At 37.8% G+C, this 26,977-nt stretch overlaps 2 protein-coding genes across 2 annotated transcripts; both read right to left on the minus strand.

The window, feature by feature from the left end:
- Positions 1-1,072: 1,072 nt before the first annotated feature.
- Positions 1,073-7,802, minus strand: LOC130722003 (putative beta-D-xylosidase). Its single transcript, XM_057572594.1, has 6 exons — positions 7,319-7,802; positions 3,986-4,267; positions 3,176-3,345; positions 2,618-3,066; positions 2,107-2,520; positions 1,073-1,999 (listed from the first exon to the last, which is right to left on the minus strand). Exons 1-6 carry the CDS (start codon positions 7,736-7,738, stop codon positions 1,398-1,400), a joined length of 2,337 nt encoding a protein of 778 aa, XP_057428577.1. The 5' UTR covers positions 7,739-7,802; the 3' UTR covers positions 1,073-1,397.
- Positions 7,803-13,539: 5,737 nt separating this feature from the next.
- On the minus strand, positions 13,540-14,158 carry LOC130725622 (uncharacterized protein At4g04775-like). The gene is made up of 2 exons (XM_057576835.1): positions 13,988-14,158; positions 13,540-13,857 (listed from the first exon to the last, which is right to left on the minus strand). Exons 1-2 carry the CDS (start codon positions 14,156-14,158, stop codon positions 13,540-13,542), a joined length of 489 nt encoding a protein of 162 aa, XP_057432818.1.
- Between the last annotated feature and the right edge of the window lie 12,819 nt (positions 14,159-26,977).

A 26,977-nucleotide genomic window follows, 5' to 3' on the forward strand; every position in this document is an offset into this window, starting at 1 on the left:
TATGAGTGACAAATACATGTGTGTATCATCCATATGAAAGACAGCAAAACAGGAAGAAAAAAAAAATCAATTTCATGCTACAAACTAAAAATACTACTCAACCATGATTACCAACAAAGAACATTTTACATTATATTTCATGAACACATGCATATTAGTAGAAAGCAAGATTGGAAATGCTTAACATTGTTACTACCTTTACCACTATAACTGCAGTTCAAAAAATCACAAAGTAAGAAGAATGAAGTGCATGGTACTCTGGCTTCACGGCAATGCAGCGAAAAACTCCACTTCAGTGAAACCACCCACCCACGACGGTGGTGTGCTCCGCCTTGAAGCGAAGGTGACGGAGGGATTTTCATCGGTTGAAGAGTGAATGTGAAGGTGACGGAGAGCAACAATGGACTGTTTGATTTGGGGAAATAGGGATTTTGGAGGAAATTTCTAGTTCTCTTGAACTTTTGGGGGGAAGGAATTTTAACATGAGTGCATACTGTGTGTTGCAACCGCCACTAAGTTGATTGATTAGAGCTGTTAAAAAAGGCCATGGCCCTTGGGCAAGATCACACAGCCCCATGTTTTTTGGTCCACTAGCTAGTGAGGGCAATTCAGCCTCACTTTTATGCTCCAATGCAGTCCAAACCTCCATTTTAACAATTTCAATTTCTTGTTGAGGCTATGTATAAAAGCTACTTTTTGTAATGACTTTGGTAATATAGATATAGCTTCTCTTTCATCTTTATCAAAATCTTGAACTTCTCTTTCTTCTTTAGCTTCCTGATTTTTAATTTGAGGACCATGTTGAATGACAACTTCATTAGAGTGAATAGGTAACCATTTGATATAGGGTACTGTATTTCAAGCAAGCCCCTTTTAAATGAAAATATTTGGAAGCCAAGTATGCAAAGTATGAGTTTTTTTTTTAAAGAAATTTCATCTAAGAATTAATTGTGTTTTCATTTTGAGGTCTTTGGCGAGGGTATCCTGAATATGATAAGGGTGTAGGCTAGCAACAACAATAAAGGAATCATTAGGAAACATGACATTGAATTTTCAATTTTGAGAGAACAGATGAAACGAAAATGGATTAGAACTTTCAAATTTCCTCAATAACCTCTTACACAATATGAAATTACAAAGTGTACTTACTCCGATGACTAGCTTACAATGTCACCTATATTTCCCTATTTTACACTTGCAGAGTAGTAACAATTGCACACTTTTGCACAAATAATTGGCTTAGAAATGACCAGTACCTATTTCCTTATTTTACATTTGCAGGCACGCAACCTGTTCTTTTTCAACATTATTATTATTCTTTGTATTTTTCAACTCATTTGAGGAATCATTAATGCTATTTGTAAAATTCAGCTGTGTCTGTCAAAGTTGTTTGACAGTTAATGTTTGATATCTTGTTCTTCCAGAGTTTGGACTGAAATTGTGTGTTTGACATCACCAATATGGAGTTCATGATCACCCATTGGGATTCTTCGAATCCCATTCTCATCCACAACTGAAAGATGCTTGCACACATGAACACCAACATTGACCCTTTGCTTTGAGCCAGCAGGAACATATGTCTTGTGGAAGCTCACCAATTGTTTACTTGCAGACCATTTTCCAGGTGGTGGAGTTGAGAAAATCAGAAGGGTGTGAGTTCCATCCATGGAGCCTTCATTTTTCACATCAACATGGAATCCCATTTTCAAGGCACCACACTTGGCATGACTCACTTTCACTGCTTTGCTTGACATGGTTGAGTTTCTAAAGGCTTGGAGGCTTGCAATGGGGACTGAAACCTGTTCTGGGGCAACTGCTAAGGTATGTGTGAACCTACTGTAGCTCAGTCCATGCCCAAATGGGAACACCACTGGGCCCTTGTAGAATCTGTAGGTCCTTCCTGGGTACCCTGATGCTGGGTTTGGTCGCATGTCCATGTTTGTCATGGGTAGTTTAGCCACATAGGACTGAGGGTACCATGTGTTGGGTAGCCTTCCTCCTACAAGAAAAGCCCAACCAAAAACATAAATTAGATCACATGTAACAACATTTGAAGTGTCTGTCTGTTTTTCATGATTTAATAATACTAGTGTGTGAGTACTTTACCAGGGTTTGTTCTACCAAAAATCACATCTGCAATGGCAGTTCCTCCAGCTTGGCCAGGGTAACCAACCCACAAAATGGCACTGATCTTAGGATCATCTTTAGCAAATTGGACATCAACAGGCCCACCAGACATGATGACCAGCACAACCGGGCCTCTTGCGGCCCGGGCCACTCTAGACACGAGCTCTTGTTGGTGGCCTGGTAATAGAAGCCCAACCCTGTCTCTGAACTCAGCTTCTATGGACTGGTCAAGGCCCACCACTACCACTGTGGCATCAGACTGCCTAGCCACAATTTCTGCGTTTCCAAATAGTTCGGTTCCGCGGCAACTGACGTCCCTGCATCCTGCTTGATGAATGGTCTTCACATATCTAGCAATCCCTTGCAATGGTGTAGTATAACCACATGCCACACCTAAAACAAAACAAAATGTACAATATAAATAAACTATGAACATGATATATTCACATATATATGATATGATGATGAATTGGGTTACTAAATAACTAACCAGCATAGTTTCCTATCATTGTAACAGTAACATCTGAATTAGGTCCAATGACTCCTACAGTGCGGTGTCGAGTAGGGGATAATGGCAGGGCATTTCCTTTGTTTTCTAGCAGAACTATGCCCTGCCTAGCTGCTTCAAGGGCAAGTTCGTTATGGGCCGGGGTGCAGACATCTCTCGGGCCCAAGTTCCCGTATGGATGGGCCGATGGCTCGCCGTCGAACATGCCCAATCTCATCTGGACAGTAATAAGGTTGGCCAAGGCAAGGTTAAGATCATTTTCTGTAATGAGCCCATTCTTAATGGCTGCATCAGTGTGGAGGGCCAAGAATGGGCCGCAATCAAGATCCAGCCCAGCTTTAATTGCTTCTGCAGCTGCTTCTTCAGGTGTTCTGGTGTAGTGTTGGTTGTCATAGAATACTCCAACAGAGTCACAGTCTGAGACTATGTACCTATTTTATAAGATAAGAAAGAAGCCACCATGTTAGCTAGTGAAAAATGAAATAAAAAAAACACAAATAATAATGAAGGAAAATGCATAGTTATCATAATGGGCTTTACCCATTAAGACGCCACTGGCCACGGATTGTGTTGCGAAGAAGATCAGAATCAGCACATGTAGGCTTTCCATTCACCTGATTGTAAGAGCACATCACACTTGCTACTTTGCCTTCCATCACACAGGCTTTGAATGGTACATTATATGTGTCCTCCAAGTCCTGCTTGCTAACCTGTTACAACCCAAAAGCCCAAATATTTTTAGTTTCAGCCCATGGGCCTTTGAGTCTTTGCTTTATCCATATTCTTAAATGCAAAAAAACAAAGGGAAAAACATTTTCATTTTTTTGGATGGATTATATTCCTACTTTTCCATCAAGGTCACATCGATATAGGACACAAAAAATAATAATGGCAAAGGAAAATAAATGGTTTTAATTTAGTATATGGTGCATGAGTGGTAGCTGATCGAATTGGTAGTTTGGATGGCATCTTTTTCTCTTATCCTAACCAATTGCAAGTGGTAACAAGTCTTTATCAACAACTTGCTACATCACTTCTTGCATTTATGGAAACTACTAATTTGATCCAAAGGAAAGAGAATGACAAAAGCAAGAAAGAAATCCACACAAGGCATTAGATGACTTGTATGTCCACGCAGCTTAAGTCACCGAGCAACAAGCCACATGAAAAGTTCCAGCAATGATTTTACCAACTGACAGCCTATACCACTTCGGATTATAGCTCAATCAATTAGGTGTATGAAATAAAATTTGATAAAAATAAATATAATTTCTGTATTAAATCAAGAAAATAAATGGTCCCATATAGCTAGCTATGAGAGATAAAAATATTTGGCCCATACATACATACCCTGGCATTGAAATGAAACCTGTCCACACCATTCCAGTTATCAAGGTCATAGGCAGTGTAGTGCTTGCAACAAGCAGCAACCTTGAGGCGGTTACCGGCACCATCACCTTGGAGTCCCTGGACATAGCTAGCGGCGTATTTCGCAGCTAAGGTTGGGTCCTCACCGGGAGTTTCCTGGCCACGGCCCCACCGGGGGTCACGGAAAATGTTCACATTCGGGCTCCAATACGTCAATCCTGCTGCTCCACCATTGTACATAGCTCTTGCCTCATCAGACACCACCTGCAAGTAAATATATAAATGTAATTTCAAAATGGACTCTATTGTATTTTTAATTGCGGATACCCTATTAAACTCAGAATTGTTCTCTTTCATCAACATAGTCATTTTTTCCTTTCACCTCTAGCTACGTCATTTGGTTAAACTACCAACCGGAATAAAAGAATAACTTTTAGCACTAAGAAACAAACAGAACACTCCATTAATGTTGACATGCATTTTCTGGGATCCAAACCTCACGAAGTCTAACTAATTGATTAATATCTTCCAATAAATATTTAATTTAGGGATTTTTCCTTTTCAATATTTAACGTATATACATGCATGCATGGACTGAAAAAGAAAAAAAAAAGAAAAAAAGAAGCCGTGAGAGGAAGGACATTTGCAAGTAGAGGTGTTTGGTGGGGGCAACATCAAACACCTAGTGCTTGTTCAATTATTCACTAAACAATAATCAAGAAAAGATTGAAAAGATGATAGACTCTTTTTTACTTCACTGAACAACATCAAACATACAAATTTGGTTGATTAGTTTTTATGCTTTACTAACCACAATTAATATATGATATGGAAACATAGCCTATAATTGCTTAATTCCTATATTTAATTAACCGAAGATAACAATTTAAGAAATGAAAGGATGTATTGATGCCACCGAAAGCTTAGTTAATTAATATTCCAATCTTAATACATACATAATTAATTAATGACGTGGAGAGTGATTAAACCTTAGTGGAAAGTGCTACAATATTGACAATTAACCAAACAAAACCACCATATATCTAGATGAGTTGCTTTCGTAGTTAATGAAATAATGGCGTGAGGGACTTTGTTTTAGCCACTTGTAGCTGACGAATCAATCAACATGTTTATGATGAATTTTCAACACTACGTACCATCCTCAATTTCCATTTTCTAAACATATAAAATGACTTGATTGACATTATTCATAAATATATTCCAATTAATGCATGCATGGCACATGGGACACACTTTGCCACTTAATTTCTATGTTAACAGACAAAATAAGTGACAAGTAGCCAGGTACAACAACCATATTTTTCTCTCCTCTTTTTTATTTTTATGTTCAGCCAGGGGCGGAGCCAGGAATTTCAGAAGGGGGGACTGAGATCTTTGTAAGAAAATTTCAATTTTTATCAAATAAAAATTGCCAAAATTGGGTAAGCGAAAAAAAAAATTAGTGAGAACAAAAAATTAGTTTGAATGCAAGAGATATTTTATATAAGCATAAGAAATATCATATTAGTTTGGGTGCAAGAGATACTAACCGGCTGATAAGTATTCTGGTGAGAACAAAAAAGACTATCTTGTAGATAATTGAAGAGAAGAACCACAAAATATCTCTTCCGCACCAAAAAATTATCAACACAAAAGTCCACTGAATCTTATAGGAGACTTTTTACAAACAGTAGATGTGCATAATTTTTATCACTTTTTTTTCACAAAACACAAACACCACAAATTCAATCTCATATAATGAGACCAATTAAGCAACAAAAATGAGAATTGAACCAATAAATTCTAGTTTGAACTCATGAAAATTTGAATATCCATAAAAAGTCATACATGAGAAAGTGAAGAGTAAGAGAGAAAATTGAGAGGTTCTAAAATATTGTACTAGCTAAGCAAAATCTCGTTCTTTTTCTTTGTGCTGTTTCTTTAATTAAACAAATCCAAACAAGGCAATAAGTTTTCTTCTCTTTGCCTTGTTTTTTCATTTCTCCTGCTTCTGTTTCCTTCCATTAGAAAAACACGGCTTCACTACTATCTTAATGTTATGTTTTTCAAATATTATAACTTTGGATGTGTGGGTCCCATTCCATGTGATTATTAAAAGAAAAATAAAATAAAAAGAGGAGCTGCCGGTGCTGTGTGTGTAAACAGTGGTGCTCACACTGTCACACACTGTTACTCTCTCTGCTTCTTGCCTAGTTACCTTTAAATGCTTTGCTTAAAAAAATTCTTTAGAAATTTCAAGAAGCCAGGGGTGACTAAGCACAGGGAAGTCACCCCTGTGCTTCCGCCAGTGTTCAGCGACAAATAAAATGAATCATTAATTTCAGCTCACATGATTGGACGATAATTAAATACAAATAATTGATAGTTTGATTGTTATTTATTGTTTACAAAAACAAATTCTCGTCGTCATTCAGATGTTTTGGTAATTATAAATAAAAACTTGAGGCCCATGTCTAGACACCTTTTCATTTTTTTTATTGTCAGCTCATATATTATCAGTGAGTCAAACACAAACAGTGGTTATACATTGTTTAAAGATTAAAACTAATCAAAATTGAGGACAAGAAATTAAATTATTTTCATGGATATAAACAGTTTCATTAATTAAAATGAAAATTGACAGTTTCATGTAAATATATATTTCATTTAATTTATTATAGCTAGAAAGATTGATTTTCATTCGTAATTTATAATATGATTCCAGATGTTCAATATATATATGAATAAAAGATAAATAAAATAATTTTTATATAATAAAATAGTTATAATTGATATATACTAAATTTCTATTTCTGATGACATGCACCTGTAACACTTACAACTTATAACGGTTTCTGATCGCTACGAATCGTATAATTTTTTTTTAACAAACTATGCAATTTGTATGTGTCAGAAACTATGTTAAACATAAAGTGTCGCGAGTGTCGTGAGAGCTAAGAAATGTGGTTTTGATCTTTATCTTATATGATAAAATTCTAGGATATTTCAAACATATGAAAGAAACATACATGAATGAAAGTGAAAGGTAAGTAGTGCATGTACTTGAATTTAGCCTCTTGTTATAAAAGCTATTTACCCATTCTGGATGCCAAAGGCAACACATATAATATGCTATGAATATGATGCATCCATCGTGAGTAGATATATGATTAGTTTATTATTACTATCATCAAGAACGCCCAAAAAGGAGAACCAAAGAATCACCTCTCAATTATTTAAATAATTTATCATCTATATGAAACCAATGGATGAAAAAGCAAGAACAACAATAATTAATGAATTAATTAATCTCACCCGTCCAATTTCTTTCCACAGCGACTGATTGAATGAAGCAGCGGTGGTGATAACCTGAGGGAAGCTGGTGGCGGCGGGGAAGGCCCCACCGAACTTAGTCCCTGGCCCCACATTAGAAACGCCGTGCAACGCCTCCGACCACCACTCATAGCCTTGAATTCCGAGCCGTGGCACCTCAATGGCATTGTTCACCACCAGTCTTATCTTCTCCGCCAATGTGAGCCTCCCTATGAGGTCCTGCACCCTAACATGGATTGGCACGTTTGTTCTGCAAAACTTGAACCCCCTTGTTAACCCTTTTTGGGGGTCACACGCAAATGGCACCCTTGCTTCCCCTGCCCCTATTAACATGGCAACCAAACATGTCACTAGCCCAAAAGCCCATAAGCACTTTTTGCCATTGCAACAATCAATAGACATTTTGGTGAATAATTTGAATGGATGAAGGGGAAGTGAGGACTAGTGATGAATGATGATGGAGATAGTGAGGGGTGGGTTTGTGTATATATAGAGGAAGGTTGCGTCTTCTATACAAGGTTTGTTGATTGAGTTTCCACGTAGATTAACTCAAACATTATCAACAAGCTATAAGTGTCTATGTTTCTTTTGGTTGTTCACAAACACTAATAAGAAGTTAGAATTTGTCATATTGAATTTAACGTGTATTACAGAAATAAGATTTTAACATATTATTTTCAATGTGGAATACATGTTTAGTTTAACAAAAATCCAAATGCTCGCGCGAGTGAGTATATACTAAACTTGAATTAATAGATATTTGTGAGAGATCAAGTGAGTTGGTGATCGAGTGAGTTAGTTTAACACGTTGTTGGGCTCAGTGGGTGGTGGCGGGTTTGGTCCCTTTGTGAACTAGCCAACAAGGATATAGATGCTAAAATATATTATATGCCATAACTTAGGAAGATAATAGATGTATAAAAAAGTGTACATAAAAATAGAGAAGAGAGAAAAAGCTGGGTAAAAGCTGCTGGTTCTAACTTCTAATATTAATTTTTAATCTTATGTGGAGAAGTGGAAGTTATGGACCTTCACGGACTAAAGAATCTGTCGCTTTCTTACTTGTACCGCTAGCATAGGCTTGCTTAGACTAAGCTTCATTTCTTTGCATTGCATTTCGTTGTGCTGCGTAAGTATTTCAATATGTGGTTCTAGAATCATGTTATGTCTCGTGGTGGATTAAAATCGAAAATACCCAAACTTTTTTCATACTAAATTTTTGACTTAGGATCAATTTTGATTTTTGGATCCTTCACTGATCATGTGTATTAATAAAAAAAATTGCAATTCCACAAAGGCTTAAATATGTTGGAGGCCCCTCTAAAATAGGGGTCCTTTGGTAAAGGCCCCTCTAAAATATTTTTTGTGGCATAAGCCCCTAATGTGAAAATAATATACAGTAAAAGGCCCCTGCCGTTAGGTTCCGTCTAATTCCTGCTGATTGTGCAAACGGCGCTGACGTGAATTTTCTTGTGTGTAAATAATTAATATAAAGAGGTGCCACGTAAGTAAATGAAAAAAAAAAAGTAAAAAACTCAAATCAAAATCCCCAAATTACTGAACCCTAAAATCCCAAGTTCCCCTTTCACTTTCACGACACACACAGTTTGGCTGAGGGAGAGAGAGCACGATTGTGAGTGAGAGGTCAGAGAAGTCGACGACGAGAGGGCGTGCGGCGGCGTGCGACGAAGTGCGACGGAGAGAGACAGAGAACACGGTGCTTTGAACTTGTTTGGGATCGTCTCTAAAGGTTGGTTTGAACTTCATTATATTTCTATTTTAGGGTTGCATTCACTACGGATGATGAAGGTGGTCGTGGGTCTGGTGAGGGTTGTGGGGTTTTGAACTTATTTTGCATTTCATGTAGCCTTTCATGTATTTCTATCTTGGGTTTCATTCACTGTGATTCATATGCCTTAATTTATCCATGATGTTCCCTTTCTATTAATGTAATCTAATTGGGTAAAGTTGTGTTTTGTAGTATGGACCAACATTTCTCCTTTGAAATACACCATGGTGGAAAATTTGTTGAAGACCCTGTGCTACATTATGAGGGTGGTGAGTTGACTGTCTTCCCTGGCTTTGACCCTGACTACTGGTCGTATTTCATACTGTTGGATTGTGTGACTAGCCTAGGGTATGCTAAGGATGGCCACACAATGTGGTGGAAGAGTAGTGAGTTGCCCTGGACAAGCCTTAAGCCAATGTTGTTGGATTCTGATGCCACGGACTTAATGAAGTGTGCCTGTGCAAATAATGGGGAAGTCGAGTTATTTGTTGATGGCATTCTTGTTGATGATGGGGTTAAGGAGGATGTTCTTATTGCTGATGTGGTGGAGGGAGTTATTCCTGAGGTTGTTATTTATGAGGAAGTTATTTCTGAGGTTGTGGGGGGTGTTATTCCTGAAGTGGTGGAGGCTGTTGTTGAGGGTGGTGGGACAAATGGGAATGTTGCTGGGAATGTTTCTGGGGATGGTGTTGCGTCTGTTGAGGGTGGTGGGACTAATGGTAATGCTGCTGGGAATGTTGATGGGGATGGTGTTAAGGGTGGGGGCAATGTTGCTGTTGATGAAGATGGTGGTAATTCTTCAGATGATTGTCTTAAGGGAGTGAGATTGGATGATAGTGAAGAGGAAAGGACTCTGGCCTTGGATGATGGATTTCCTGATGACTGCAATGCTGAAACTATTGGACTTGAGGTGGTTTTGGGTGGTCAAGAACCTGCCCAAGGACAAGGCACAGAAGATGTTGTTCCTCCCCAAGGAGCTGTACATGACCAAGAATCTGTACCTCATGCCCAAGGATATGTACCTCCTGTTGAACTGCTGCCTATGCTTGATTTTGATCATTTGCATGAACTGGAAGAAGGTTACGTAAGTGAAGAACTTTACAGTGATGGGTATGTTAGTGATAGTGATGGAGAAGTTGAGAGGCCTAGGTATCCTATGTACAGAAAGGAAGAGATGTGCAGGGAATTTATGTTTAGGGTGGGTATGGAATTCAAGACTTTAAATGACTTCAGGTATGCAGTAGCACATCACTCCATTCTGAATGGTAGAGAGACTAGATACATTAAAAATGATAGAAAGAGGGTGAGGATTGGATGCAAACCTGATTGTGACTTCATTGTTATGTGCAGCAAGGTTGGGGGAAGTCAAACATTCAGAATTAAAACTTGTGTATCAAAACATACTTGTGCAAGGGTATTTGATAACAGAAATGCGAGTTCAAGGTGGATTTCAAGTGTGATTGTTGAAAAATACAGATCTAATCCTGATGTAAAAATTAATGACATACTTGAAGATGTGAGGATGAATTATTCAGCTGGAATCACCCCTTGGAGAGCATTCAAGGCAAGAAAGATGGCGAAGGAAGTGTGGGAGGGAGATGCAACCAAACAGTATAGTCAGCTGTGGTCTTATTGTGCTGAGCTGAGAAATAGGAGTGTGGGCAACACAACCAAACTAAACATTTTACCCCCTACTGCTGGTGATTTGCAGCCTAGGTTTGGTTCCTTTTACTGGTGCTTTGATGGCTGTAAAAAAGGGTTTAATGCTGCTTGTAGACCCTTTATAGGAGTGGATGGGTGCCATCTAAAGACCTAGTATGGTGGTATATTGTTGATTGCAGTGGGTAGAGATCCAAATGATCAATACTACCCACTTGCTTTTGGGGTTGTTGAGACTGAGAGTAAGGAGACTTGGAGATGGTTCATGCAACTTCTCCTAGAAGATATTGGTGACCAACAAAGATGGATTTTTATATCGGACCAACAAAAGGTAACTGTCACATATTAATTGACTTTAATCTATGGAGGCTTTATTGACTTTATTCCTTAATTGCAGGGGCTTCTGGCTGTTTTTGATGAATTATTGCCAGGTGCTGAGCACAGGTTCTGCGTACGCCATCTCTATGCCAACTTCAAAAAGAAATTTGGTGGAGGGTTGATGATTCGAGACTTAATGATGGGTGCTGCCAAAGCCACCTACATACAGGCTTGGCAGGTAAAAATGATGGAGATAAAGGCAATTGATGAACAAGCATATGAATGGCTGGCTAAAATTCGAACTAAGGCATGGTGCAAACACGCTTTCAGCTTCTACCCGAAGTGTGACGTTGTTATGAACAATCTATCTGAAGCTTTCAATAGCACAATACTGGTGGCAAGGGACAAGCCCATTCTGACAATGTGTGAGTGGATAAGGCAATACCTCATGACTAGGATTGCTAAAATGAGGGCCAAGGTTGGGAAGTATAGAGGTGTAATCATGCCTAAGCCAATGAATAGGCTGAACTGGGAGGTGGACAAGAGTGGCAACTGGATTCCAAAGATGTGTGGTGAAGGGCAGTATGAGGTCCAACACACAGTGACCCTAGAGAAGCATGTGGTTGACATTGGGAAGGGTAGATGCAGCTGCAACTACTGGGAGCTTGTTGGTATACCATGCAGGCATGCAATAGCAGGTATAACAGACCTAGGAAAAGATCCCATCAGATTTGTCCACCCATACTATAGTAGGGAAACTTATGAGCTTTGCTACTCATTTAATGTATCACCAATAAATGGGATAGCTCAGTGGCCTACAACCCCATATCCTGACATCCTACCCCCACAGTACAAAGTTAGGCCAGGCAGACCAAAGAAACTTAGAAGAAGGGGACCCGATGAAGAGCCCAACCCTAAAAAACTAATAAGAACTCAAACCTCTAATAGGTGTAGAAGGTGTGGGACTTTAGGCCACAACAGGAGAACATGTAAGGAGGCTCCAGCACCATGGGAAATTGAAGATGAAGAGGAGGGGAATGTGCAGAATCAAAATGAGGAAGGTCAATCAAGTCAGCAGGTTGTGCAAAATGATGCAGGCCAGTCAAGTAATCAACCTGTTCAAACAGTGAATCAGGTATAAGCAACACACATACTTCTAATTAGTGAGTGCCACAAACCAGAACCAATCAGTGAGTTCAAGGCAGCAACAGGCAGAGAACCAGTTTCAGACGAGACAGCAGATGGGAAGAAATCAGAGGGACAAGGTAAACTACATATGCTAATTACACTATGAATCCTTGTTTTTTAAGATCTGCAAACTATAAATCAGAATATGATGATTGGATGGGTGATATGTTACCTTTGACTCTTTAGGGAAAACAAGTGGAAGGTAGCTCATCAACTACAAGATTGCAACCTCAACTACTTGCAAAACTTCCTAGATGGGCTGAAAACCGAACTGTTGCTCAAGTTTTGGAGATCATGTCTCAGGTATTGTTGAATATTCACTCATATTTCTATTCACTCATAGATCTGGAATTTGAAAGGCTAACATGAAATCTGGAATGCTTGACATCAGGGTTCCAGAGAACTGCCAATAAGGAGTGGATCAAGGGTGCAAGGTCACCAAATCTTGAGTCAAGAGGTGAGCAATGGAGCAAGAGCACAAACACCAGGACCATCACAAGGACCATCACAAGCACCATCACAAGGACCACATAATCAAAGTCAAGCAGGAAGCAGCCACAACATAATTTGAAGTTAGGACAGTAGTGTTAGGGAGTGAGGATTGTTTATGTTGCTGTTTAGTGAGTTTTTTGATACATGTGCCTACTGTCTTCCATATGTGGTTGGTAGTGTTAGCTTTTTGGCTTTAATGTATGGCTTTGGTCTTTAAAGTTTGTACTCTGTTATGTGGACCACATATTTTATCTTTTTGAGGCACATGGATGCTGCAGTAATTGAAAACAGCTATATTGTAAGACCATATTGTAATGGCAGTAATATTTATTTTGTGGCTTCAAGTATGATTAATGTATGGCTTTGGCCTTTATATTTTATACTGCACTATTTTATCTTTTTGAGGCACAGGTTTGGAGGCTTTACTAAGTATGATTAATGGATGCTACAGTATTTGATGTGAAACAAACCAATATATGTACTTCATATTTGGAAGCTGCAGGTTTTGGCTACAAGTATGAAATATACCATGAATTTGTTTCTAAGAATTGGCGTGAAATTTATGCTACTCGTGCTCTTTTTTTCTTAGCATGAGACTGGAGTATACAAGAATCTCTTACCAAGTGCCTGGAATATAACTTAGGCTTATAAACCTCAAAATTAAAGCTTCTGAAACATAGGAAATTGGATCTCCAAATCAACTTCATTGAAACATAATGGCTAACAATTGTTACAGACTGAACCACCTATTTCCACTTCACATGTTACAATTGTTTTTGCTAATGAGAGCCATAAACCATAACCCAGAAATTACATGACAAACAATTGAAAAATACATCAACATTTTCCCCTTTTTCCTTTCACTCTCTAATTTCTCAGCTTCAGCCTCCAACTTTTGTTTCAGCCTTGCATTCTTCACCTCAAGGTTGAGTCTTTCAGCCTCCAGCTTCTGAATTTGAGCCTCCAACTTGGCTATCAACATTGCATTCTTTTTTTGGAGTTCAGCCACATACCCATCTTGCAAATTCTCCTCTGGTTCATCTTTCCATCGAAAATAGCCACAATTTTGCTCATTCTGAAGTAATTAAAAGCAATTTAAAAGCAATCAAATATCCAAAAAGAGAGCCCTCGAGGGAAGGAAGGACAAGCACAAAATCAAGCACAACGAAGGAAGGACAAAATCAACCAATCAATCTAAAACTCACCATCCAATTTGGGCACCTCCAGAATGCTCTTCGAGGGTTCTCTGTTGTGTTAGAGATGTATGATATCACTAGCTCTCCACATTCGCACACCCTAGAAGAACACGAGGTCGAGGACGATGAGCAGCTTCTGGGAAGTCTCTTCTCTGCGAAACCACTGTTCATCTTCTTCATCTTCGTCTTCTTTCTTCTCCACCGCACGCCGCCGCACGCCCTCTCGTCGTCGACTTCTCTGACCTCTCACTCACAATCGTGCTCTCTCTCCCTCAGCCAAACTGTGTGTGTCGTGAAAGTGAAAGGGGAACTTAGGATTTTAGGGTTCAGTAATTTGGGGATTTTAATTTGAGTTTTTTACTTTTTTTTTTCATTTACTTACGTGGCACCTTTTTATATTAATTATTTACACACAAGAAAATCCACGTCAGCTGCACAATCAGCAGGAATTAGACGGAACCTAACGACAGGGGCCTTTTACTGTATATTATTTTCACATTAGGGGCTTATGCCACAAAAAATATTTTAGAAGGGCCTTTACCAAAGGACCCTTATTTTAGAGGGGCCTCCAACATATTTAAGCCTTCCACAAACTATCAACTAGCGTCTATTTTGAGTATTAAGCAAATGTGCTTAGCCCTCAAGAGTTAAGTTAATAACCAAACCATCATTCCATTGACGTTATTTACACAATAAAAAACTACAAAAAAGTCAAAATATTGGACGGTTTTGTGATAGTCCTCACCAAATACAATGACATTTCTCTGTTGAAAAGCCCTTGTTGTTGGGTTGTTTAATTTACCAATGACCAATGCATGAAAATGCACGCTTTCATAGTTTCACCCCCGTGATGTTGCTGGAAATACTGACTACACAGCACTGTAAAGAAATTAAGATCAAATCCCGTGACTCCATTTGCAGGAAATATGATGTTTTGTCATGTTTTTACTGTTGTTTCCATTTCCTCTAAATTTTCCAAAACATCGAACTTAATTGCAAGAGACAGGCAATTCTTTCTTTCTTTTCTTTTTACTATATATGTGTCAATGCTAAGTAAAGTTTCAATCTACATATGTCTCCCTTTCTTTTGTAAAATACACAATAAATTGACATCATGCATGTAAACCTTTTTCGTCAACAACTCCGGTTCATTATTATACGCAGGTGGTGAGAAGTACAAAGCATCATTGTCTTGATATTACGGTCCCCATAACAATCACATATGCACAGTACACATACATATACATGTTGACTCAATTGGTAAAGATAAATTATTTTCTCTTAAGTACTTGTGTGTTTGATTTTCATTATTGATCATGTGGATGATCTGTAAGTATATTTATTGATGACGTCTCAAAAACATACTTTGGCGCTAACTTAGGTGATAACTGAAGCCGAACCCGGTCAATTTTTAGTAAAAAAATATGTTATGGTCAAAATTCTTCATAGTCCTCATCACTCACTCATGAATGGTTAAATTTAATTAAATAGTTTTTTTTCACTGGTAATTCATTTAAATTGTATATTTTTTTGGTAAATTAAAAATATATGTTTGATTCATTTTAGACAGTAATTTTTTTTATTTCTTCAAAAAAATAGGAAGAACTAAAGGCTAAGAACGGCAAGAGAATCCCTCGACAGGAGAGTCTCAAGCTATATATGTACAAGAGCGGTTAATAATCTTTAAACTCAAGAAGGCTCATGGGCACCCTTTTTTAGTTTTGTGTATGGAAAATAACAGCTAAAAACGTTAAAATCATAAGGATGTGAATGTTCAATTTTTTTTTCGGTTACGAATGTTCAAACTTCAACATAAATGTTTATGTAGTCATGTTAAATTGAAAAAATAGCTTTTTTTTCGTATTAAATTTTTTTTGTTGTTGTTACATATATGCATGCATGTAAGGAAAAAAATCTAGGCCAACCTGTAAGGACCCTACATACTTTGAGAAGTATAAGGATATTGATTAGCATATAGACATTTTGTATATTTGATAGGATAAGGAACAGATAAATGATATCCATTTATTATATATCACTTCAAGTGTAATAAGAATAAATAAACTTAAATTAAAACGTTTCAAATTTAATAATTAAAATCATTGACCAAAATATTTTAAAAAAGAAGTGGTGATTGTGAATTAGAAAAATGGATGAAGTGATTGTAAATGATATAGGAAGGCTTACCAACTGTCTTTAGAGGGCGGCATGTGGGGTTGTCAAGCAAGATTCCCATTTCCACATGCTACCTATATTTCAATACAATTAATAAATATTAAGTAATTAATTGGAATACAATTTATTTCTTGAGGTTTAATTCTGATTTTTTAAAAGATTACACTCCTTTATGTTGAACATTTTATTATGATATTAGATCGTAAAATCGAATATACTATTAATTAGTTAGTCATATCCATGCTTGAATGTGGCCATAAAAATAATATTATCAAGCGGGAAAAAACAGTATGGAGAGAAAGTCATGAATGGGCCTAATTCTGGTCTTTTTCTCCTTCTACTTCTTCTTCTTCTTTTTTTTTTTCTTGCTTTTTTAAGTACATGTGGTAAACCTTTTCAAGTCCACATTAATGGCCGTCAGATTTTTCCGGTTCAGGCCTTAAAATCAAGAGCACAAGAATAAAGGATATATTTGTTTAATAATTTTAAAAATGTAATACAACTTTTTTAAGTATTGCTATTAACTCTATAAATGATTTTGAAATGATTTTTTTTAACTGTGTAAATTATGATATTATTAAAAAAATGAAATTTTATTTTTGTTTAACCGGTTGTAGATGCTTTGGCTCATGGGATGGGACATCTCGGGATGCTGCTCTATGGTAGATATGGAAGTTTCATTCCCACTTTATAAATTCTGTTAGAAATTATAATATAAAATCATTTAAAGCTATCCAAATAATTTAATCTTTTGAGATACATGGTTCTTTACATGGTGTTAGAGTTGATCTTTACAACCAAGTGGTCTAGAGTTCAATTTTGCCGCATTATTTCTTCTAATAAAAAATAAAATTTCAGCATATATACCATAGCTTTTTCTTTTGAGATAAAACAAAGACAACAGTGTAAAAAAGTTACATAAAAATGTGATTGAATACATGTATAAAACTTTTTACATTCTCATTATCAGCCATACAAATAAATCAAACTTCAACATTAATAATATAACACGTAATTGCCAAAGTCTTCACGTTACTAATGCCAAATCAAACCTACTGCTATTATTACCCCCAAAAAATGATTCAATTAATTTAAAAGGTGAATGATTCCCTGAGAAACTATATCCTTTAAAATTCATGAAGTAGATCCCTCATCTTCTTGATTGATACTGAAAAATGAGCTAATCGACCTTTCTCTGTTTTTGTAAGAATGAAATTTTGTAAATTTTTAATATTTTAATGAAAACATTGAAGCACTACGCGAGCAATATTGAGCTTAATTTGTTTTAATTCACTTTGGGCAATCATCCCAAATCTTTTCTCTCCTTAATTTATATGCAATGCTAAAGGAATTTTCTAAAATATATAAAGCTACCCTGTTCTTTCTAGATCCAGTTAAGCAGAACTCATTAATTAATATTAGTGGGTAAATGAAGACAAAATTATTAATAAGCTTGAACAAATGAAGGGGCCACCCAAGGCTTCTCTTGTAAAGCTTCAAGTTGAAGCATAGCACAAGCAATATAGTTCAACTTTTGTTGGGGTATTGTTTTTTGGTTTGAGTTGCCATCATGCATGTTGTGTTATCTTTGGTAAGTTTAAAACTGATCTCTCACCAAACCAAAGAGGGAACAACAGACAATCAATAAAAGCCATGAGATGGCGAGAAAAAATTTAGTAACAGTATCTTAGCGTTTTAATCATGTCTATACTGGCACACCATTGATATAGATATTGTTTAAAAGAAAAAAAATCACTTTGCTATAAGTTTCACACATGTTTGCATTCTTCTTTTTATTTTTGAATTTATAAATTGGGGGGAAAAGAATTTTGGGAGGTTTTTCCTCATCTCTTATAAAACACATCAATTTTTCACATAAACCTCTCGTACTCGAAGTCTCTTATAAAGAGTGGAATGAGACCTCTTACATGAATTATGTGTGGTTGTGTGTCGTGTATGATAGACGTAGACTTTTTAGAGTGTCAGTAGTCAAGATATCCAACCTTTTTTTCTAGCATTACAAGATCTTATTTAGAATATTTACATAAAAACTGCAAATATAATCCTAAGGACATAATGAAACTAATGAAAACTGACTAACCTAGGTCGTTTATTCGCCATGTTCTTAAAACTTTGAAGGCTTCGAACTTGTTCCTCGAGCTTCCATATAATCTTTGGGAGTGGGTACATGGACCTCTTCGTGTGCATTTGCTTGAACGTGGGTAAGTACTTCTATGACGTGACAATGTGTGTCTTGACTACACTCCATCCAGAGTCGAATGTTTTCTTAGTTGCTTGTGGTGATTCTTCATAATTTAGAAAAAAATTGCTTATCTTCAAATGATCATTTTTTAGTTCCACCTAAGACTCTAAAAACTCCGAATAAAGTATCAACCTCGTGTTGTATCAAATTAATTTAGCTCTTCAGTCCTTCCCAAATTCATAGTTCGAATTTTACTCTTGGTATTTGGGGACATGCTCATGTAAATAATAAAAGGGCCGGTCTCTCTGAAAAGAAGAAAAAAACTCTTCATAAAGTAGTGTTTAAATTCTATATTCGCTCCCCCTCCCCCTAAATACCATATAGTGCCTCATTTTTTTTTTGTCTTGACCAATGTATCTCCACAGTCGACAACCGTGAGATTAATCTCTCGCCCCGCGGTCAACGCACTAAGCGGTAGGGGGTTGGTTAAGGAGTTTTCTCCATTCGCAAGAGTTGAGATTCGAATAGAGAATTTCTCAATAGTGCCTCATTTGATTAGTAAGTATTAATTTTATTTTTTGTGTTAAAAAATTATCTCTTATATTTTAATTTTTTTATAGTTTTGTCCCGGTTAGTCTTCTTTGGCATCGAAATGACTCATTTAGTCTTTCTCCTCCAATTAAAGGGCCCCTTATTCATTTATTCAACTTTTTTAATTAACGGCTATATAATTAATGTAAATTTGTTACGGTAGCTATGGTTGATTTGTGAAATTAATATTATACAAACTATATCATATTCTTGTGGTGGCTACAACATGTATAGATCCGTATCCTAGCTATAATCTTTGACTTATGATGAGTACAACTTTCACTTCATTCATGATGTGTTGCAGTGTTGGCTTTGTGCATTGAGAATTTGAGATAAAGAGAATGAAAGCGAAAAGAGCGAGGATAGATAGATTGTGGAGGTGGCAAAGGCAATGGGCCTGAACAAACCCAACTAGATCATAAATAAAATGGACCCACAAATCCTATCCATATTGGGAGTGATGATTTTGGCCAACATTTTTGGATTAGAACAAAAACACAACAGCAGCAGCCAAATTTCATCTTCAATTCTTCACATACATGCCTACATGGCTTCATATCAGACAGATGAGATCATAAAAATGCTGCTGCTCTAACAGTTCTAAACTAGAAACTACAAACAGTGGCATGGTATAGGTATGGTGTAGTTGCTTATTGATCAGCCGTATATATTCTTATTCTTATCCTTAAACCAAAGTGACGTACGTGAACACACAGCTTTTCCACTAACCAATTGGGCATTTTCTTACATGATGAAAGAAAGTCATGTTAAACTAGAAGAAGGATCAATCATTTATTAATTACTTGCAAGGTTTAAGTTATCATACTTTGACTTTACTTTTCAGAAGTTCTACATATCTAATTTTGAAGCTTTAATTCTCTCTTATCATATGCTCCCTAATTCCTAAAGACTAAAGTTTACCATTTTTCTGTTCTCTGTTAAATGCTCTGTTTTCATTTAATTACCTTGTATGTTTGTTTGAGCTGCAGTCATAATATTCAACTGATTCTAGAGGCACAGGAATTATTGGTTTGCTTTTTACTTTAACACATGGAATATGTAGTGGGGACCTTCTTAATGTTTATTTTAAGACTATTTCGCAAGGAACATCCTCTTCAGAGAATCAATCAAATCATGTTAGTTAAAATATTGAAATTGTGGTGTCCATCAGACAAATTAATTAGAGGATTACTTTGAATCACCAATTGACAAGAACCTTAATCTAAGACATTATCCAAACAGTTTAAGTTTGTTTTACGCCACTTAAAAAATCTGAGGTTCTAGATATGCCTAAAGTTGATTGCTCAAATATAGAAGAGATATGAATTTTTATTGAGATTAAGAATATTGTATATAATGTAGTATGTTGTATCATGTCTTATCACAGAGAACTTCATCATAATATCCACAAAGAAAACTAATGAAAAAGCTTTAGTATTTATAACAGACTAATAACTATAGTAATCATATATGGATATAATTGCAAAAAAAAATTACATTTAATATATTACTCAAATTATCTAAATAATTAGCATGAATTCCTTTTAAAAAAACATCAATTTAATCTAAGTCAGATTTACTAGATAATGGCTATGTTTGGCATGTTTAGCTGATAAGCTAGCTGAAAGCTGAAAAGCTAGCTGAAAGCTTATAAGCTAGCTGATAGCTGAAAGCTGATAAACTAGCTGAAAGCTGATAGCTGAAAGCTGAAAAGCTACGTGATTGAAACAAAAATGTTTGGTAAAACTAGCTGTTAAACTGTTAACAGAAACAGAGAAAAGGGAAAAACTGAATGACTTTGATTGATAATTGGTAAACAGTACATAGAGATGTTCTCCTTATATAGAGAAGAGAGTAGCTTACTAAGCAAGCTTTCTAGACTCAACTGAATCATAACTGACTCATAACAGAATGACAGCTCAGCAACTAACTAACTGACTACTCTAACAAACTGTTATCCAGCTGGCATACCAGCTGGCACAGCACATGCGATATTCATATATCACTATATATTCATATACACTTATACACCCCCTCAAACTGAAGTAGGTGACACTAGTTGTAACTTGTCAACTACATTCAGTTTGTCTCTCAATTCCAGAAACCTAGTAGGGAGAAGTGCCTTGGTAAGAATGTCAGCCCTCTGATGTTCAGCTGAGATGTGTTGCACTAAAAGACTCTTGTTCTGAACCTTCTCTCTCACAAAAAAAATGTCCATTTCCATGTGCTTTGTTCTCGTATGCAAAATAGGATTATGAGTCAGAAGAACTGTACTCATGTTATCACAAAGAACAGTGGGAGTAGTGAAAGATATCTTCAGCTCTGTCAAGAGAGATTGAACCCACAAGAGTTCTGCAGTAGTGTTAGCCAAGCTACGGTACTCTGCCTCTGTGCTGGACCTAGCTACTAAGGTTTGTTTCTTAGCCACCCAAGAGATAAGGTTAGGACCTAGAAAGACACAAGAACCCGAGGTAGACCTTCTGTCATCTGGGTCAGAACCCCAATCAGCATCACAATATGCTACTAAAGGTAAAGGCTGCTGCAGAGAACATGACTGAAGCAAGAGACCATGAGTCATAGTGCCTTTGAGATACCTTAAGATCCTTTTTACTGCCTTCCAATGTTCTTCATGAGGTTCAGCTAAGAACTGACAAACCTTATTTACTGCATAAGAAATCTCAGGTCTGGTTATGGTTGCATATTGGAGAGCTCCCACGACACTTCTGTAGAGAGTAGGATCAGTAAGCACAGTGCCTCCATGCTTGGAAAGCTTGGCACCACCTTGCATAGGTGTGGAGATACCAACAGCATCTGACATGTTTGCTTTAACCAAGAGATCAGCAATGTATTTAGTCTGATTTAGAAGAAGTTTACCTCCAGGAAGATGTGTCACTTGCACACCTAGAAAATAGTCCAGCTGACCCAATTGCTTGAGAGCAAAGGCTGAGTGTAACTTGTCCACAAGAGTTTGAATGAGAGTGGCTGAAGCACCTGTGATGATTATATCATCAACATAGATCAACATATAAATGCACCCTTGAGTGGAGTAATAAGTGAACAAGGAAGGGTCACACTTGCTGGCCTGGAAACCAAATTGAATTAGAGCATCTTTAAGCCTATGGAACCAAGCCCTTGGGGCTTGCTTAAGGCCATAGAGAGCCTTTTGGAGTTTGCACACCATTGTCTTGTCTTCTCTCTCAAAACCTGGAGGTTGTGACATATAAACCTCCTCCTCTAGAACTCCATTGAGAAAAGCATTGTTAACATCAAGTTGTTGGATGGCCCAACCCCTGGAAATGGCTAAGGACAGAATCAACCTCACTGTGATGGGCTTCACCACTGGAGAAAATGTCTCTGAATAGTCAAAACCTTGTACTTGACTATACCCTTTTGCCACAAGTCTAGCTTTGTACTTGTTCAAAGTACCATCAGGATTTTCTTTAACTCGAAAAATCCATTTACACCCCACTGGCTTCCTTCCAGGAGGGAGAGGAACTAGGGTCCAGGTCGCATTATGCATGAGAGCATTATACTCATCTTTCATGGCTTGCAGCCAATTAGCATCTTTAAGAGCTTGTTTGACTGTTGTTGGTTCAACATGTGCAAGAAGAAGAGTTGGATGAAGTCTTGGCTTGACAATACCTGACTTGGCCCTGGTAGTCATGGCATGAGTGTTAAGAGGAGCAATAGAGGCAGCTGCAGGGAGGGGAGGTACTGAAGTTGTGTTGTCATCTGAGTTGTCTGCTGCAGATGAACCTGAAACAGCTGCAGTGGCAGGTGGTGCTGATTCTGATGTGAAACGTGAGGCCTCAGCAGTAGCACCTGAGGCAGAAGCAAGGGGCATTGTGTTGCCTATGTCAGCCTGAGCATCCACCAATGGACTAGGAACCTGTGAAGCATGTTCTGATGAAGATGAGGTCTGAGCAGCCTGGGGTGGTGAAGAAGCTGACTGAGAAGAAGCTAAAGAAGAACTAATCAAGGGAATTTTGCAAGAAACACTAGGACTGAAATCAGTAGAGGTAGAAGAGGAATCAGTAGGAAAAAGTTCAGCATAGGGAAACCTGTGCTCATGGAACAAAACATCCTTAGAAATATAAATCCTACCACTTTGATCTAGACACTTGTACCCTCTATGATTTGAAGAATATCCTAGAAACACACAGACCTTGGAGTGAAGTGACAATTTATTGGAATTGTAGGGTCTGAGAAAGGGAAAGCAAGCAGACCCAAATATTTTAAGACTCTTGTAATCAGGAAGCTTACCATACAGCTTTGAGTAAGGACTTTGACCTTGTAAGGTAGTAGTAGGCATCCTATTTATGAGATATGTGGCAGTAAGGAAAGCATGATCCCAAAAATGTAAAGGAATAGAAGCATGTGAAAGTAAGGTAAGACCTGTTTCTACTATGTGTCTATGTTTCCTTTCCACACTCCCATTTTGGTGATGTGTGTGAGGACAAGTAATCCTATGTATGATCCCTAGAGAGGTGAAGTGTGAAGTAAGAGGTCTAAATTCCCCTCCTCCATCTGTTTGCACACTCTTGATCTTATGACTAAATTGCAATTCAACCATGGTCTGAAAATTAAGAAAAGTGGAATAAGTATCTGATTTTTTCTTAAGTGGAAAAATCCAAGTAAACTTGGTGAAAGCATCTACACAAGTGAGAAAGTAAAGAAATCCACAAGAGGATTCAATGGCTGCAGGACCCCACAAATCAGCAAAAACTAATTCAAAAGGTGTTGTATAAACAGTAGTGGAAATAGAAGAGGGAAGTCTATGAGACTTGCCCAAACAACAAGCTTGACAAAATGAAAACACACTTTTATTCACTGGCACAGGAACATTACACAAAACAAGAGCTTGTTTTAGAACATCATGATGTGGATGGCCTAACCTATAGTGCCACAAATCATAAAGGGGACTACTACTACTACCATTACATTGATCATTTACTAAAGAAGTAGACTTAGCAGACATAGTGCTAGACTTATCAACAACTGAAGATGGCAAACTTGGAGCAGAAACTGCTGCTTTATTGGACTTGAACTGGGACTGAGAAGCAAGATCAGTCGGAGACACTTGAAACACAGAAGCTGGAACACCTTGGACTGATGAAGAACTAGAGGAAGCTGAAGTGAATGGACTGTCAAAGTAGTATAGACCATCCTCTCCAACTCTTCCAGTGAGAAGAAGCTCAAATGTGTCCTGATTTCGAACACAACAATAGGTTGAGTGAAAGGTAAAAAACACATTGTTGTCTCTTGCAAATCTACTTACACTAACAAGGTTTTTAGTAATAGAGGGAACTAGAAGCAATTGTTTCAGCACTAACATAGCCTTAGAATTGAAAAGAGAGGGAATAGAGGCAGAACCTATGGACTGGATTGGCATGCCCTGACCATTCCCCATCAGAACTTGCTGTGTAGTTGAAGCAGGAACATGATCCACAAAGATGGAGGGATTGTTGGTGACATGGTGTGTGGCCCCTGAATCAGGACACCAAGACACAAGAGGATTGTGTTGAGGAGCAGCAGTGGTGAGCATGGCTTGAGGAGTGGCCTGTGGAGCCTGTGGCTGAGAGGAAGGCCGTGGTGTGAAGCCAGGAAATGAATTAGACATTGCTGCTGTTGGATTCCAAGGTGAAGGAAACTGAGGCATAGTAGGAGCTTGAGGAGTCCAAGCATATGGAGACATTGCTGGTGCAGTTGAAGGCCATTGAGGCCACTGATTGAGACCTGGTGCTCCAATCATAGCAGGAAAATAAGGACTGGCCCCAAAATTAGGTGTGTTGAACCCTAAATTAGCAAAGGGAGCAAAACCCCCAAATTGAGAGGCGGCAAACCCTAAATTCACTGGATTTGGATTCATCCCAGTAGGAGCAGCATTAGGTGTGGAAGATGGTGCACCAGCAGGCCTGGACCAACAAGCAGAGGTCTCATGACCCCATTTGTTGCAGTATTGACACTGAACATTGCGTCCTCGACGACCACGTCCCCTTCCATAGCCACTGCGACCTTCGTTGTCCTCGCGAGAGTCCTCGCGATCGCGAGATGCAGAATTGGAATCAGAGGTCGCGGATGATGACGAAGCATTGGGAACAGATGGCGACGGTGATGGAAGCCACTGCGGTGGCTGTTGCACCGGATGAGGCTGTGACGCATGCAACCACGGCGTTTGAGACGACGCCGGTGGCGAAGGTTGTTGCGGTGCTTGCATCCACGGGGATGGCGTCGATGCTTGCAGCGAAGCCTGTGGCGGTGGTTGCGACACAGGTAGCCACATCGATTGAGGCGGCGGCGGCGCCGGAGCTTGCTGCGACGGAGGCACATGAGTGAGAAGTGCAGAAGCGGTGGAATCAGCAAGTTGCTTCTTCTTCATGCGTTCAAAACGTGCCTCGTGTGCAATCACCATAGCCTCAACTTCAGAGATAGTGAAAGACGTGGTGCGACTGTAAATCACAGTCATGAGAGCACTATATTCATCTGGTAAACCATCAAAAATCGCCTCAAGATGATCACGGAAAGCTACAGGCTCACCAATCGTTGTGAGAGTGTTGACGATAGTCTTGATTCTCTGCAAGAATTCAGAAGCTGTCTTGGTTCCTTTGGTAATCGTCTTCAGTTCACTGCGCAATTGTGCAGATTGTGCGCGTGACTTTGCATTGCAAAAACTATGAATCTCTTCCCACACTTGCCAAGATTGCTCACACCGAAGCACATTTGGAAGAACAGAAGCAGATAAAGTCGAGAGAAGCCATGTGAAGAGGCTTGAATCTTGTTGTTCCCACTCTGTGAACGCTGGATTCACAGTTTCTGAGATGCGATCTTCATCAGTGAGAAATTTTGGTGGAATTTGAGGACTATTCACAAATTTCTGAAGATAATGAGCACGAATCACTCCTTCAACTTGTTGCTTCCAGGAGTAGAAATTTGTATCATCTAGTTTGATGCTGATCTTGTGATTCAGAGAACGTTCAGCAGAAGAAGAAGAAAGTAAAAGAGAGGAAGAAGATGAACTCTCCATGGATCTAAGCTCTTGATACCATGTTAACAGAAACAGAGAAAAGGGAAAAACTGAATGACTTTGATTGATAATTGGTAAACAGTACATAGAGATGTTCTCCTTATATAGAGAAGAGAGTAGCTTACTAAGCAAGCTTTCTAGACTCAACTGAATCATAACTGACTCATAACAGAATGACAGCTCAGCAACTAACTAACTGACTACTCTAACAAACTGTTATCCAGCTGGCATACCAGCTGGCACAGCACATGCGATATTCATATATCACTATATATTCATATACACTTATATAAACAAGCTGAAATTGTAAAAGGACATAAAATGACATACTTATATAAATATTTTTATATTTAACATTACTTTATTTTCATATTAATACCTATATGATATTAATATTAAAATTATTATCACTTTAAATATTTTTACTAACTTAAGTTATTTATCATCTTAAAAATATAATATTGATTTTTACTTATTTTTATTAATATCATATTTTTAATACTTATGGTGCGCAGCGGTGTGGCGGGAACTGCATACGTAAGTGTGAGGGGAAAATATGTTTAGTATTTTTATAAATATATAAGGGTAATGGTGGAATTTTAATAAAATAATAAGGATAAAAATGAGAATAAATTTAATAAGCTATAAGCTTTAAGCTATAAGCTAACTGAGATAGCTTATAGCTTTAAGCTTTAAGCTACTGAAATAAGCTCATTCACCAAACACTTTTGAAGAGCTTTTAAGCTAGTCAAATAAGTTTTAAGCTAGTCAAATAAGCTATAAGCTAGCTGAAATGGCATGCCAAACATAGCCAATCTCTGACTGCAGTTAGGCTCTGATACCACTGTTGGCCGAGAGCCCCTCTGTTATTCATATAATGATCAAATAGTTCACAAGATGAGCTTTTCGGCAGGCATAGCCATTGGCCTACACCAAATTAATTATGTGATTATGTAAATCTAACAAAATTAACATAAGGAAAAACATAAAAGGATATAATTTAGGC

Source organism: Lotus japonicus, chromosome 6 (genome assembly GCF_012489685.1).
Source record: "Lotus japonicus ecotype B-129 chromosome 6, LjGifu_v1.2".
Taxonomy (NCBI): domain Eukaryota; kingdom Viridiplantae; phylum Streptophyta; class Magnoliopsida; order Fabales; family Fabaceae; genus Lotus; species Lotus japonicus.

What these genes read in the sequence shown, in the direction of transcription:
- LOC130722003 (XM_057572594.1), bottom strand. Translation starts at nt 7,738, where the DNA reads ATGTCTATTGATTGTTGCAATGGCAAAAAGTGCTTATGGGCTTTTGGG. An exon ending in TGTGGAAAGAAATTGGACGG is followed by an intron (nt 4,268 to 7,318) that starts GTGAGATTAATT and finishes ATTTACTTGCAG; the next exon opens with GTGGTGTCTGATGAGGCAAG. An exon ending in GGCCAGTGGCGTCTTAATGG is followed by an intron (nt 3,067 to 3,175) that starts GTAAAGCCCATT and finishes CTTATAAAATAG; the next exon opens with GTACATAGTCTCAGACTGTG.
- LOC130725622 (XM_057576835.1), bottom strand. Translation starts at nt 14,158, where the DNA reads ATGAAGAAGATGAACAGTGGTTTCGCAGAGAAGAGACTTCCCAGAAGC. An exon ending in GGAGGTGCCCAAATTGGATG is followed by an intron (nt 13,858 to 13,987) that starts GTGAGTTTTAGA and finishes TAATTACTTCAG; the next exon opens with AATGAGCAAAATTGTGGCTA.